The 15,798-nt window shown below is 38.7% G+C and overlaps 1 protein-coding gene across 1 annotated transcript in view; it reads left to right on the top strand.

Moving 5' to 3' along the window:
- Window positions 1–262: 262 nt before the first annotated feature.
- kiz (kizuna centrosomal protein) overlaps window positions 263–15,798 on the top strand; it is a 49,115-nt gene continuing 33,579 nt past the window's right edge. Inside the window, exons 1-6 of the mRNA XM_067456162.1 lie at window positions 263–304; window positions 999–1,061; window positions 2,119–2,281; window positions 3,525–3,605; window positions 7,741–8,311; window positions 8,470–8,710. Of these exons, the coding sequence (XP_067312263.1) occupies window positions 1,060–1,061; window positions 2,119–2,281; window positions 3,525–3,605; window positions 7,741–8,311; window positions 8,470–8,710 (1,058 nt within the window). The 5' untranslated portion in view covers window positions 263–304; window positions 999–1,059. The remainder of the gene's footprint in view (window positions 305–998; window positions 1,062–2,118; window positions 2,282–3,524; window positions 3,606–7,740; window positions 8,312–8,469; window positions 8,711–15,798) is intronic.

Raw genomic sequence — 15,798 nt, 5'->3', positions numbered from 1 at the left:
CCGTCATGTTTGTAGTTTTTTAACGCTTTTTATCCGCGTTTGTAGTTCTAATCGAATCCTCGGCCAACTCGCAATGGGTTGTGGGCAATATCAGCCGTTAGAGTGCCCATCGATCCATACTGTGAATTCGGACCGGAAATAGTAAACCATCCGGGAATCTTTGGAATACTCTTTTCAACATACTACGATTTGGGACATACTAATTCTATTTTCGAATACTATTTAGGATGGATAGTATGCGAATTGGGACGCAGGGCGAGTATTTCGACCAGATTGGAAATATTCAAAAGAGCATACACGAACGGTAAGAACGCCGTGCACATTTTTTTTAGCTTAATCACAATAAATGTTATATTGTCTCGCTCTCGATTAAATGTTTAGAAATGGAAGTGGGCCCTGAACGAGGCAGCGCGGTAGATTTCAGCTCTCGCGGTCTGTGAGTTAGCTGTCGTAGTCGATGAGCACGAGAGTGATAATAACCAATGGGACTGCGCTGAACGACTCTTTATAGCTTTTTAAATAACACAATTTTATATTAATCATCCGTTTGTAGCAGTAGGCTCAAGTAGCATGTCGTTCGGATGTCTTATCTTTATTTTAGATATATTTAGTGTTAACGTTACTGCACTTTAGGATGACAGAGTCAGTAAGTTAACGTTATATCAAAATATTTGTAACTTACTCTTTCTCTGTAGTTTTTGTGAGAAAGATGAAAAGTTATACTCCATGTAAAAATGTAAAGAACTTTTGTTATTATTATTATTTCTGTAAATTAACATTACTAAGTTCGTAAATATTTGTTAATTCCCTCTGGATCCTTCTATTCGAGCCAAATATTTAATAAGAGCTTATACATCGATGTAGGTCTTTTAGATTTTTTTAAATAAAAAATAAAAAAAATAAAAATCGAATTTAGTTTTTTTTTTTCTAGATTGAAAGGAAATGCATAACAAGAGCTCTTACAGCTGCAGATGCTATTTTTTTCTGTTTGTGTTTAGGGAGAGAAGAAGACATGAGCTGGAAGAAAAACTGTTTACCTACTTAAGATCAGAGGAAAGAATGTAAGTATAAAAACAGTAGACCCTTATATTATGAATTAGTAAACCTCAAAAAGTAATAGTAAATATCAAGAAACCTATATAACGTTTATGTATGTATGTGTATATATATATATATATATATATATATATATATATATATATATATATATATATATATATATATATATATATATATATATAATATACACATACACACACACACACACACACACACACACACACACACACACACACACACACACAATTGTAAATAAAATGTTATAATTTCAACCCTGCACCACCTATACAATTATTGTGTATGATTTAGTAGCAAATGTATGGATATGCATGCATTGCTCCATACAGTACTGCTTTCTAGGGCATCTATCTATCTCAGATGATATGACTTTCAGAAGACATTTTTAGGGATTTCTTTCTTTTACATTCTGAAAGAGGTCAGAGAGAAACTTACTTTGATTAATCATTTAAAAATTGTGTTTTGAGCCTATGTTGTAGTGACATGTCGAATTTGTTGCCACTTCTATTTCCAGCCTTTTTTTAATTGTTTCACCAGTATCAGGGTTTCTCCGAAAATGGGTTATTTCAGGATAAATAAGTAATACACTCACTCATTGAGGATTTGAGGTCATCTGTTTCTGTTTAAGTACCTGAGACCAGTTTGTTTTTATGATGGCTCAATTAAATGCATTTATAAAAATAAAGTATTTTGATATGGGGCCATGGTGGTCAAGGACGTGTGAGAGGTTAGCAGATCAGCATTTATCATTCATTTGAACATTTCAGCCATCATTATCCATTTTCGCCCTTTACTAGTCACAAATTCCATCTTATCTGTGGAGAATCCATTAGTACTACTGTAAAGTGGCTCTTGACAAATATGTATTTTTTTTATTTTGTTCTATAATATGCACAGCGAGGAGCAATTAGTAATACTAATAAGCTAGCATTAACCTATTTATAGTAATGTTTGACCTATTTGTTACAGGTTTCTATATTTATTTCCATTAATACAAAGTCAGAGCAGTGTTTTTCTAGCACATCTGTCTCCTGTTCACAGGGCTAAGTTAAAGTGTGCCAAGATGCGCTGCTATTACAAGGAGCTGCACGAGAGAGAGCAGCAAGCAAAGACACGCAACCTTGAGCTTCTTGAGAATGTGGAAAACTTGGCATCGAAATTGAAAGAATTCTCCATTGATTGCAGCAGGCTGCTTCAAAAGAGGGTAACAACCTTGGGCAGCTGAATCTGTCCCAATATTCATCATATGTGATGAATTAATAGTACTGATTGTGTGATTTGTTATGCATATTTTGTTTGGTCTGTGTTTTGGTTGTTATTTTTTGTTTTGTTATTCTCATGTCAAAGCACAACCTGTGTAGTTTTGTGCGTTATAGTTCCCATGACATGCAGTGACCCAAATTATACCTAAAAAATGAGTGTAAGTCTAAATGTTTGAATTTCCCAAAACTGAGACATTCATTTGCAGCTCAGACATATATTCGGAGCCTCAATTAGACCATTGCCATAATCCTGTAATTGTCTGTCTAATTGTCTTCCAGTGTTTAAACTTTCACACTTATTGTTGTTTGGGAACAATCATAAACACTCCAGCACTCATTTATCACTGCACGCAAATGAGAAAAAGAAAACAACAGCTCCGTCAGATTGTCACTTAAAACTGAACAGCGCTCCACAGCTTAATATCAAATTAGACAAATTGTTTAATTACACTACCACAAATTAATCGCCCTGTATTCAGATAGTGAAGTGCCTCTGAATTTCCCTTTTTGTGAAAGAAACCCGGTTTCCTAGTTTTTGTGTTGTATTTCGTTTTGTTGCTGCAGTGGTAGCTTTAAATTGCAATTGTAAGATATAACTGCTAATCTAGCTGCCAGCCAAAGAATATTACTTTGATTTGCATTACACTAAATTGAACTTGATTGCTTAATTGCTCAAATTCATACTATCACCTCACATTTCTCTTTTCTTCCCTGATGTTTTTCCATTGCCACTCTGATTTTAACAATGCTAATATCGGTCTGCTTGTAACTACGTGGACCACTTAGGGTGTTATCGTGTGTAAAATCGGTGTAAGTGGTAACTCTGGTCCCTTTTGGGAGTGCAGATATTGTCTTACGAGAATGAAGTGGGAGGTTGGAGGTAATCCCAGCACCCTCATCTCTGCCACTGGTTAACTCGCCAAACTGATTAAGAGCCTTGGCAGGCACTATTAAGGGCACTCGCAAAGGAGCACACACGCTGATTGGCGCTACATTTAGGGGCATCTTGCTCTTCCGTTGCTTCGTTTGTCATTTTTAGTGAAATGGGATGTTATAGATTTGAGTAATTTCTTGTGTGATTGACTGTGGTCACTTTGACTGGCATGTTATAAGCAAATATTTTTTGACGTTTATATAGTTGAAAACAATCTATGTTAGTAATGATTCGACTTGAATTCCTTTCAGTTGGAGTACAAGAGTCATATTACCAGACTGAAGAAAGACGAGAAGAAAACGGGGAGCAGGGGGGAAGCAGAAGCGGACGAGGTAAGAGAAAATTTATCATGTCATCTATGGAAATTACAGTTCAGTGGGGAATTTACAAAGCTATCTGTGTGCCTTTGATAAAACTCCAGTGCTGTGACGGGATCCAATGGAAGTGTGTCATTTTATTTTATTTTTGTTCAAAAGAAGAGAGTTGAGAGTTGTAGAGAAAAATACCACAACCATTATTCAGCTCAGCCTCCCTCTCCAGGAGACACTTTTGACAGTTTATATGGGGTATCAGTGTTCAAAGGCCACAATTAATTTATAATCAAAAGCAAATTGGAAAGTGCTTGAAGTAATTACTGTTTTGCTCAAATGACTTCAAATGACTGCTTTGGTTTAACAAAGGAGTATCACAGTCTTAAAACAAAATGATATTACACATTTTTAAAAGGCCATTTCAATTTAGAAAGGGAAAAAAAAACCCACGAATGGAAAAGAGTAAAGAAAGCCTCTAACAGCTAATGCAATCCAACTGACCGTGTGCCATATTTTCTTTGTGACAGTCTGCAGTATTGCAAATCACATCTATGACAGCTAAAACAATATGCATCCAAACTCTTTCTGTCAGTCCCTCGAATAAAAGTCGCTGTTATGTAGATTGCTCAGCGGTGGTCGCGAGGCTGTTCATTTTTCTCGTCGTATCTGTAGTGCCGCAGGTGTCTAATCCTAGCTGCTTTGCCCACACCGACAATGTAGTTCAAGCCCGTGGCTGTAGCTTTCCCTCTCTTCAAGCGACTCGAGCTCTCTCGGATGAAATGTGGAAGACAGCTCATAATGACTTAGAGCATTTCGTCTAGAGCAGTCACTTGTGACTGTGCCGCATCCCCCCCTTCCAAATCCCACCCCCCCTTCCAGCCTGCCGATATTGTAATGAGCAGAGATGGGAGGAATCACTCCATTATGCATAGGCGCCACCACTGGCTGCGTGCATGTCCCCGAGGCTGCAGCATTCATTAAGGGGAGCTTACCAGCCTGAAAGCTGGGAAGCCATGATAACGGGATATGATTTTCATATTTAATATATTCCTTGGAAGAGCAGGCGCGTGCCGCAGATTGATAGAAGAATCAATTGCTACTTTAGCGAAACACTTTCTACTTTGCCCTGCAGCTAGCGATGGAATCACTCAGCCAAGAAATTAACTTTTCCTCTCACTCCATTTCTTTTTTCCTTTCTGAATTTTTTTTTTTTTTTTACTTCTACACTGGATCTGCCAGACAGACCGCGTGGTTTACAGTGGATGTTATTAAGCAGCTAACGGGTTGGTATTTAAGACCCTTATCAGAAAAGAAACAGAAGCCATGTTTTTTTTATTTTTTTTTATTATTGTGTGCTGATTTTTTTTTCCCTTACCCATCCACCACTCTTCCTCCATAGTGCTGTATTTCTGTCATGAAACAGAGTTTAGGAGCATAGGATTGTTAATAAGATTAAAAGTTAAGACGCTGATCTCAGTGCACTCAGCTGAACAGACAGTTGGAAGAAAATCTAACCTTGACCAAAAGAAATCTTACTCGTTCTGTATAAAGCTACAAAAATGATACCTTGAAATGTTTTGGATTAAAGTTGATTTGAAAAGAAGCCACTGTAACCTGAATTGTCAGGGTTGAGTTTTGGGGCCAAGGACTAGTGGAAGTAAAGCAATGAGAGAATGATATAGCAGAAATTTAGCTCCCACTTACTGGCAATGAGATATCCTTGACCGCCCGATTAATTTGAGCACTTTGTAAACGTCTTGACTCGGTGTACTTGACGTGCCTTTTTTGTTTTTCTTTTACATCCTTTCATTTTCATGAATATAGAAAATTAGTTTATCACATTTTTACAGATGTATTTGAGAAATGTTTAACTTAGTCAAAATATTCCCAAACTCTTTCCATGGATATTCAAAAGGGTTAGCTCCCCTCAAAATATTATTTTACCCAAAAAAATGTATTCTCTCACCTTTGTGTTCTCCAAACCTTAAATGCTTTCTTTTCTCTGTTGTACACAAAAGGAGATGGGAAAAAAAATATCCCCCAGAAAAGTACTTAACATGACTAGTGTGTAGTATTCCTAACTGGTTGCTACATACCAAGTTTGAATTTGCAGAATGAAGGAATGACAAAGGGAAGCATTTTCAGTACATAGCCTAAATTTCTGACTATAATACAAACCTGTCATATGGTTTTAGAAGAACTGAAATAGAGTACACAAATATTTTGTAATTTTGAGCTTTTTTATGTCATTACTGGGGTTTGATGGCATCCAATCACTGTCACTGTACAGAGAAGAGCAATGGGAATATTCTTCTTAACGTCTCCTTTTGTGTTACACGGAAGAAAGAAAAAGTGTTATAAACTATATACAGTAAAAAGTGACTATATTTCTTCGATGGTATTTGTTATGAAAAACGGTAGCCTAAAGACATTTAGTATAGGATGCAAATGCAATCTTCTATAGCCTAATAACAAAAAAATACTTATACTTTATTCTATTTCATTGCTCCATTAGTACATTTAATGTCTAATAATATTATAAAATTCGATATGAATATCCCACATTTCTGCCACAAATAGTTTATTTTTACTACAGTAAATCATGGTAAATGTTGGGGACTTGTGGATTGAAAAGCCTTCTATGTAAAGACAATACAACAATATAGATAGATGCATCTATGCAACTAGTCAAAAATTGATACCTGTAGGCTATTTATATATTTAAGAGGCACATTTGTTTTAACACACTCCGCATTTTCACACATTGTCAGTCTATGTATTGCATTCTCATTTAAATGACCTTTTAGAGCTTGTGAAAGACGCTTGGAACTGTCACTGTCCTGATGGGGGTCAGTGCTTAATCTTCACGAAAGTTTATCATTTGCTTGTGTTTAAAGCCTTGCAAAAAGCAATGCACACTCATCTCAAACAGATTGTATTTTACTTTATTTATTTATTTGTGCTTTTTACCCTGAATCGATTATCATTATTCGATCCGATCTGATCCGATCCGATCTTTGAGATTAAGATAAGTGTTTTTAAAGAAAGCATTTTTTCCAGCTGTTACCTGAATATTACAGGACTGTAGTTATGCAACATATTGATACTATTATTATAGACATTCAACTGCAAATTAATGGAGTATTGATGGTTGTAAAGAACAATTCCCCTTCCAGAGTGCTCTAGTCAGCGAACGCGCGCTGTGGAGAGGGCGCGTGCTGTCATGACAAGGCAGCCATTACAACTTCCTTGGCAGTAAGCGCGCGCTGCAGTAAGAACGGCTGTGATGTAAGCCACGTTCTCGACATATCCTGCAGCCCGAGTTCACTCGTCTACCTTACTCTAGTATTCTCTGTCCGCGGCGCTTCTGGAGTTTTCAAAGCTGCCATGTTCGTTGTTTTAATGTCCTTCCGCCTCGCGCGCATGCGTGAATTCAATGACGCGGCAAATTAAAATTCACGGGGAAAATGTAGGCCTATTATTAAATCGATCCTCTGAGTTACGGATTGATCTTTATAAATTAATATGAAAATCGATTCAGAATTGGTAAATCGTTTTTTTTTCAACACAGCCCTACTCGTGATGAACCATACTATTTACACCGCTACTAACTATCGTTGACGCTCTGTGTTTTTCCTGTTTTTCCGCATCCGTGTTGTAGAGAATTTCAGCGCTGTTTCATCTGGATTTAAAATAGTTAAAAAAAAGGCATTGATTTATTTTTCGTATGAGAGAACTCTGTTTAGTGACTACATGATTGAGATGGTCAGCGATGAAACACATTCGCTCTAAGCTTGCGCTGCAGCGTGTTTTGATCCGAACTGATAAATGTTCAGTGTGGCGCGCGGTTCAAACAAGCTCTGTGTCATTCCACTTTTGGTGTTTTCCTATTTATGCTTTTCATACGCAACCCAAATGGAAGCACTTATCAGTTATTGTCACCAGTGCGCCGATCTGCAACGCACATGCAAAGCATAATTTGCATAGTGCATAAACATTATATTGAACACTTATCAAACTTTTGTCCGATTTTTAGAGGAAAACGATATCACAAGAATTATCATTATCGTTCTATTGCCTAGCCCTAATTACCATCAGCTCCTGTCTGCCACCACTTACATATACCATATCCATATCTGTTGTTTTCCTTGCACAGCACCTGAGCAGGTTCCAGCTCCCGAGCACACAGGGATCATCACAGAGTGCTGTCATCTTCACAGGTCACCAGACCTCCAGCCGCTCATCAAGAAATGAAGGCATCGCAACCACACGTTTGCCATCTCAGACAGAGCTGATACCTAATCATCCTTCACTCTCTCCTCTACAAAGTGCCCTTTGTATTCCCTCCCATGTTTCAAAAGCCAGCGCCACTGCCATTTTATCTGATGACATTCTAAACTCAGGTGATTTCCTTGAGGAGAGATGTTTGAGTGATGTGCATGAAAAGTCTGATTGGGACATCTCTCAGAGGGCAGGAGAGCAGCATAGATGGGAAGAACTAAACTCACCTCACACGACCCTGAAGCAAACTGAAGTGTGCTCTCGATCTGTGACCGTGAAAAAGCCTGCAGACATTGTGTCATTAGAGCGGTGTGCGACCCGCAGTCCTTCCCCAGATACCACTGAACCAAGAGATTCCTCACAGTTTATGAACTCTGGAGATGAGGATGAGGAAGTGTCTGCAGAGGATGAAGTTGACTCTGTGCCAAGACATCAAGATCTTCAAGGTTTGAAATTTCTGCTCAGCTACTTTTTTAATTCCACATTGTCAATAAACAGATGTGTTGACATGACTTGCCAAGTTTCATAATGTTTTATCACTTTTTAATTGATTGGCGCATTTTAAGAATTATACTACCTCATATTGGTTTTATAAACATTTTAGATCATGCTAACAGCAGATGTCCAAGCATTCTCAGTCCAGCTGGCGAAATTAAACCAGACCTCTCGATGTATACGGACAGTGATGTTTCAGTTTCACGGAGTCAAAGTGGGCATCACACCTTGAGAGGAGATGATGTAATTCAAAAGCAAAGTGTAATACCCATTCAAACCAACGGCGGCACACGTGAGCAGGTCAACACACAGCAGTATGGAAGGCCTTACTCTCTCGAATCCCCCAACAGGTACAGTTGTTTGGATTGTATGACTGTTTTCTTCCTTCTGAAAGCTGTTAGAAACACTATAGACCTAAAGACTGGGCCTACTGAATGTGTGCTACTCCAAAATACATTATCAATGCAATTACAAGTATTATCAAATAGAGGCGAAGAAGCAAAATTGTAAAAGATTAAAGTGGTCTTTCAGATATTGGTTTCCCTTTAAATTTGTATAGTTTTTCTCTCTTGTTTGAGTCTTTGCAATTATGTTTGGTTATTTTAACTAAGAAAAAGCTATAATTATAATATAAATAATTTTGCAGCATGAAAAAAAACACTCAGTTGCTGTACTGTTATGAAAAGGGAACGCTAATACAGTCTAATATTCTCACGATGCTGGAATTTCCAACTTTTATAGATGTTGGTCATATATAATTAAAATATCATCAAAAAGTTGATTTATTTCAATTCCATTCAAAAATTTAAACTTGTATATTATATTTATTCATTACACACAGACTGATATATTTCAAATGTTTATTTCTTTTGATTTTGATGATTATAACTGACAAATTGCCATGACTGGAAGAGGTATAGCCGTGCATGGCAGTGACCTTTTTTGGAGCAATACCTCAGCAATATCTTCCAGATCGAGGGAAAAGGGGTTACAGTATGCAGTGGAGATATATATTCAAAATATATAAAAATATGCAATGAAGGAGACATGACAGACCAGCCGATTGCAGACTGCTTTGCAGTCGATCGCGGGAGTAATAATAATAATAATAATAATAATAATAATAGATTTTATTTATAACGCACTTTTCATTCCGAAGAATCTCAAAGTGCAACAATGGGGAGAAAAATTAAAAAATGAACAAGTCAAAATATAGAATAATACAAACAATCAACCAACACATAACAGTTAAAAGCTTTTCTGAACAGAAAAAAGAGCTGATGGTGAAAGTCTCTGTAAGCTCCACAGTACACTGTAATCCACTCCATGTTTTACATTTCTCCCAGCGCTAGAGGCTCTGTTGCAGAGTCCTTCATGGGTCCGTTTTTGTAAATCCGCACCCGCCCGTACCCACGGTGCGTTAAACCGCATCCGACCCGTTTTCCGACATGGAGCACTAATTAAAATCCGCACCCGACCTGACCCGCTTAAAATAGAACAGACCCGCACCCAAAATAATATCAGTTTAGCATATAAACATTATATAGGCCTACACATTTATTGCCAGGCCATACAAAATAAATACAGCGCCGCGTCACGTCTTAAATTCAAACACATTGTTTTCAATGTGTACGCACAGAGGCGGCGGCATTCGGCGCCTGTCCGCAGTGACTCAGAAAGTTGTTCAAAATCCTGCCGCGCCACTGTACTGATTTCACCCTGTGCTACATGATGCACACACTGTGCAGCTCTTGTCAGATGTGGATTCAAAACTGAGCTTGCGCGTTACGTAGGACAATATAATGTGCGCGTCCAGCACTGAGCTTTTGAGTCCGTTGTGCGACCCCCTTGAAGCCTTGTGTTTTTTTTTTTGATAGTGAGAGAATCCTAGGAGGGCGTGCGGTGGCGCGAGCACAAATAACCTGATATTATTTTTTAAATTATTTTATTAACTTGAAATACAGGCAAGATATAGTTTTCTAGATGTGTTCCTAAAAATATACATATATTTTTACGTTCACACTTGACTGTTTTAAACCTGTGTTAGACCCGTGTTTCCCCCTTGTCTGACCCGACCTGCACCCGTATCCGACACAGTTGGATGTTTTCACTCGTTTCAGCAAAATTTGCGGGTCGACATGTCAGGTACCCGAACCCGTGCAGGACTCTGCTCTGTTGCCACATATTCCCCATTCAGCAGTGTCCTGATGACGTCGTCGAGGCATGACAGCTGAAGACCAGATGGAGGGGATCGCCGCAGCACCATGCAGGAGCCAAACCAAGTTCTCAGGGCACTTCTGTGGACACACCAGGCTCGGCACAGAAGTCTAAGCCGTTCCACAGCCGCAATGCAGGACAGAACAGCGGCACAGCCGAGACGCGGAACATTCCAATCATGCCGGACGCCGATGACGCCGGGCCGGTGCAAACGCTGCCAATCAACTGGCCTCAGCCACCACGCAACCCAAACCCGAGGGTGACCACCAGCGAGCAGCCGCAGTGAGCAACACAAAACGTCCTTCAAGTTCAAACCAGAAGCAAAACCGCAACAATCCAAACAAAAACAGCAGAGAAGCGGTGGAAAACGGCGAATGACGAACAACGTCCTCTTAGCTGCCGCCAGCAATCAGCAACAGTCCCAAGTCCCAACTGCAGCCCTGACTGTTTGACTAGTCACAGCCACTAGAAAACAAAACAAAATCTAAATCTAACTGTACAGTTAACATGATTTGCTGGTGGAGAAGCGGCGAAAAGACAACGCCAGCGTCCTCTCCCCCACTTTGCTTGGCCAAATTGCACTCTGGTTTGCCCTTTCTCCCGCTTCAGCGTTCCAATGTCTCAGAGGGGCAAATTAACTCTTGAAATATTATTATGGTAGGCCTGCCCTACATAGTGCATCAAAATGCAATGTCATCAGTTTGCCTAAATTAGAACACAGAACGTTCAAATGTTTTACCCACCATTTACATGTGGTAGGGAGCAGGTGTACATTTCTTTCGCACCAACTAACATTTTGAAAATACAAACATTTTCGTGAATCCGAAAATTTATGTCAGAGCGGCTTTACGAACAATTTACACACAAATTCGTTCTGCTCGTCTTTCATCAATGAGACCCAATAAATCTACAATCTTAAATGAGCAAGTTTTTTTGGAATTGGAATGAATGAAAAATCTAATCAGAGCTCCATATTAATATTTTCAAGATATTCACAAATACAACTCCTCGTAATTACCATATTTCAAATATTTCTGGCCGTTTTTGTCCATGTGACTGTAGCCTCTGCTTTTCTGTTATACAGACTGAAGCAGAGCGTGCAGCCTATAACTCACCACAGTGTTATTTTCAGTTAATAATAGAACAAATACGGGCATTTCTGGTTAGAATTTCTGGTGTTAATTTTGTGATTGTTTAAGGCATTCTACAGCCCTTCATCAAAACTTACAACACAAAGCCCACCTCAGATTGTTTTAATCAATGCACAAATCATAAAAACAAATTAACACTATCAGTTCCTAAATCGGATTGGGTGGGCAAGGCAGATGCCGTGGGCGGTGCGCTTCACCATCTGGAGTCAATGTTTGTCGGACTTGCTCAAATATGTAACGGTTGCTATGATGTGTGATTGGACAATGGCTGTTTTCGGGGAGGGGCCGGCAAAAGGCTAATTGGCCAGCGAAAGGCTAATTGGCCAGCAAACTTGCCTGACCTTAACCCAATAGAAAATCTATGGGGTACTGTGAAGAGAAAGATGCGATATGCCAGTCCCAACAGTGCAGCTGAAGGCCACTATCAGAGCAAACTGGTCTCTCATAACACCTGAGCAGTGCCACAGACTGATTACTGCATTGCTGCAGTAATTCAGGCAAAAGGAGCCCCAACTAAGTATTGAGTGCTGTACATGCTCATACTTTTAATTTTCATACTTTTCAATTGGCCAAGATTTCTAAAAATCCTTTCTTTGTATTGGTCTTAAGCAGTATTCTAATTTTCTGAGATACTGAATGTGGGATTTTCCTTATTTGTTATATTCATCGAAATTAAAAGAAATAAACATTTGAAATATAAAAGTCTCTGTGTAATAAATTAATATAATTATTCACTTTTTGAATGGAATTAATGGAATAAATAAACTTTTTGATGATATTCTAATTATATGACAAGCATATACGATTCTGTGAAAAATATCGATATTCGATAACATTTTCAATACCACTGGGGAAAACCACTATACATGCCACCATACAAATAATTTATTATCTCATATTGTGTTGAGGCCAAGAAAGTGTAGCTGTATGTGTATATTGATACTGCAGAAAATAAATATACAGGAACCATTTTAGATATTTCAGTATCGACACATTGAACTTGAATATTTTTGACAACACTAATATAGTCTGAAGTAGAATTTCTACTAAAACCACCAACCACAACTGGGAGGTCTTTTCTCTGTGTGTGGTTTTCTGGGATGGGGGATGCGTGTTGTGAACATGGGTGTACAGATATAATGAACTGGGGTTCTGCAGCCAACAGCCTCACTCAGCGGGGCTCAGTTGTGGCTTTAGGACACCTTGTAAGGACGGCTCAGACCCTGAATCCAACATTATTGGCCTAATCCCAGATAATGCTGTAACGGAGCAATTTTCTCCTCGGGAGATTTGACCCCATGTCCCAGGAGACTCAACTATTTCTTGACTTCATAGAGCGTTCTGAAGAATGACAGTGTGGGCATCATGAAGGCTCTGCTCAGGCAGATAGTTTGTAGGTTTGCATGATGTGTACAGACTTATACTATTAATAGCATATATACAGTAGTTATATATATATATATATATATATATATATATATATATATATATATATATATATATATATATATATATTTATATATATATTTATTTATTCTGTCAGTTATTTAAAGATTTAAATATTGTTGTGCAGAAAAGAAATATACTTACACACCTTTAAATTATGTATTAAGTGCCAAGTAACAATTTGTAGAGTATACGGTGCCTTGCGAGAGTATTCGGCCCCCTTGAACTTTGCGATCTTTTGCCACATTTCAGGCTTCAAACATAAAGATATAAAACTGTATTTTTTTGTGAAGAATCAACAACAAGTGGGACACAATCATGAAGTGGAACGAAATTTATTGGATATTTCAAACTTTTTTAACAAATCAAAAACTGAGAAATTGGGCGTGCAAAATTATTCGGCCCCCTTACGTTAATACTTTGTAGTGCCTTCGTAGCAGCTCATTACAGCTGTAAGTCGCTTGGGGTATATCTCTATCAGTTTTGTACATCGAGAGACTGAAATTTTTGACCATTCCTCCTTGCAGAACAGCTCGAGCTCAGTGAGGTTGGATGGAGAGCGTTTGTGAACAGCAGTTTTCAGTTCTTTCCACAGATTCTCGATTGGATTCAGGTCTGGACTTTGACTTGGCCATTCTAACACCTGGATATGTTTATTGTTGAACCATTCCATTGTAGATTTTGCTTTATTTTTTGGATCATTGTCTTGTTGGAAGACAAATCTCTGTCCCAGTCTCAGGTCTTTTGCAGACTCCATCAGGTTTTCTTAATGGTCCTGTATTTGGCTCCATCCATCTTCCCATCAATTTTAACCATCTTCCCTGTCCCTGCTGAAGAAAAGCAGGTCCAAACCATGATGCTGCCACCACCATGTTTGACAGTGGGGATGGTGTGTTCAGGGTGATGAGCTGTGTTGCTTTTATGCCAAACATAACATTTTGCATTGTTGCCAAAAAGTTCAATTTTGGTTTCATCTGACCAGAGCACCTTTTTCCACATGTTTGGTGTGTCTCCCAGGTGGACACTTTTTATGGATATCTTTGAAAAATGGCTTTCTTCTTGCCACTCTTCCATAAAGGCCAGATTTGTGTAGTATATGAATGATTATTGTCCTATGGACAGAGTCTCCCACCTCAGCTGTAGATCATTTCATCCAGAGTGATCATGGGCCTCTTGGCTGCATCTCTGATCAGTCTTCCCCTTGTATAAGCTGAAAGTTAGAGTGACGGCCAGGTCTTGGTAGATTTGCAGTGGTCTAATACTCCTTCCATTTCAATATTATCGCTTGCACAGTGCTCCTTAGGATGTTTAAAGCTTGGGAAATCTTTTTGTATCCAAATCCGGCTTTAAACTTCTCCACAACTGTATCTCGGACCTGCCTGGTGTGTTCGTTGTTCGTCATGATGCTCTCTGCGCTTTAAACGGACCTCTGAGACTATCACAGTGCAGGTGCATTTATACGGAGACTTGATTACACACAGGTGGATTCTATTTATCATCATTAGTCATTTAGGTCAACATTGGATCATTCAGAGATCCTCACTGAACTTCTGGAGAGAGTTTGCTGCACTGAAAGTAAAGGGGCTGAATAATTTTTCACGCCCAATTTTTCACTTTTTGATTTGTTAAAAAAGCTTGAAATATCCAATAAATTTCATTCCACTTCATGATTGTGTCCCACTTGTTGATTCTTCACTAAAAATTACAGTTTTATATCATTATGTTTGAAGCCGAATACTTTCGCAAGGCACTGTAAACATAAGATTTGTATAAAAAATGCTCCCGTGTTTATAGACATCACACTAGAAAAAGAAAGCATGGAATGATATGCATCATTTAAAACAATGTGTCATGATGAACTTCATAACCCTGCAGGACAATGTACTTTAAAGGGTTACTTCAGCGATTAGCATATGGCTTTGTATCAGTAGAAACCCCAGAGTATATTCAAATGATCGTGCTCCCCCCTCTTGTATCCCCCTGAGATGAGAGATTTATGCATTTTATTTCTGGAAAAATTCCTCTCACGAGAGGAATGTTTGCCCAGAGGCTAAAGACTACAGCCAGCAGAGGGAGCCATTTCTGCATGTTTTCAACTCGTGCATGGGGAATGGAGATCACACTTACAGCACAGCTCAGCTACAGACATTAATTTTAAACGGATGCTAAGCAATGCAAGTCTTTTAACTTCTCAAATTAATTTCTATGAAAGTTAAGCTTCCAAAGGCATGAACTGAAAACGCGTTGTGAATGTATGCCGCGAATGTGGTCGCGATTACCTCAGCTCTCATCACGAGAGCTCATCAGCTCATTTATGACGTTAAATGTAATCTGACTCCTAATCTGAGTCTGCTGTGAGACTCACGCGGCAACTCGATCGTTATATTGAACACACACGTTCAGTATTTAATTGTACTTTCTGAACTCAGTCACAGTAATCCAGTAGCGGTGGCTTTGGGAATGGCCTCACAGGGCAGCGAAGCATTCTGGGAATTGTAGTCTTTCATCCCCATGAGACAAAAATACATTTTCTGTCTTTTCTCAGTCTAGAAAGTACCAAATTCAAAAATAATTTCACATTTCTACTACATTAATGACCCAGTTTAAATACAGATTCATCTTTC

This window comes from Pseudorasbora parva, chromosome 10 (genome assembly GCF_024679245.1).
Source record: "Pseudorasbora parva isolate DD20220531a chromosome 10, ASM2467924v1, whole genome shotgun sequence".
NCBI classification, from domain to species: Eukaryota; Metazoa; Chordata; class Actinopteri; order Cypriniformes; family Gobionidae; genus Pseudorasbora; species Pseudorasbora parva.
This window is presented reverse-complemented; position numbering and strand designations above follow the sequence as displayed.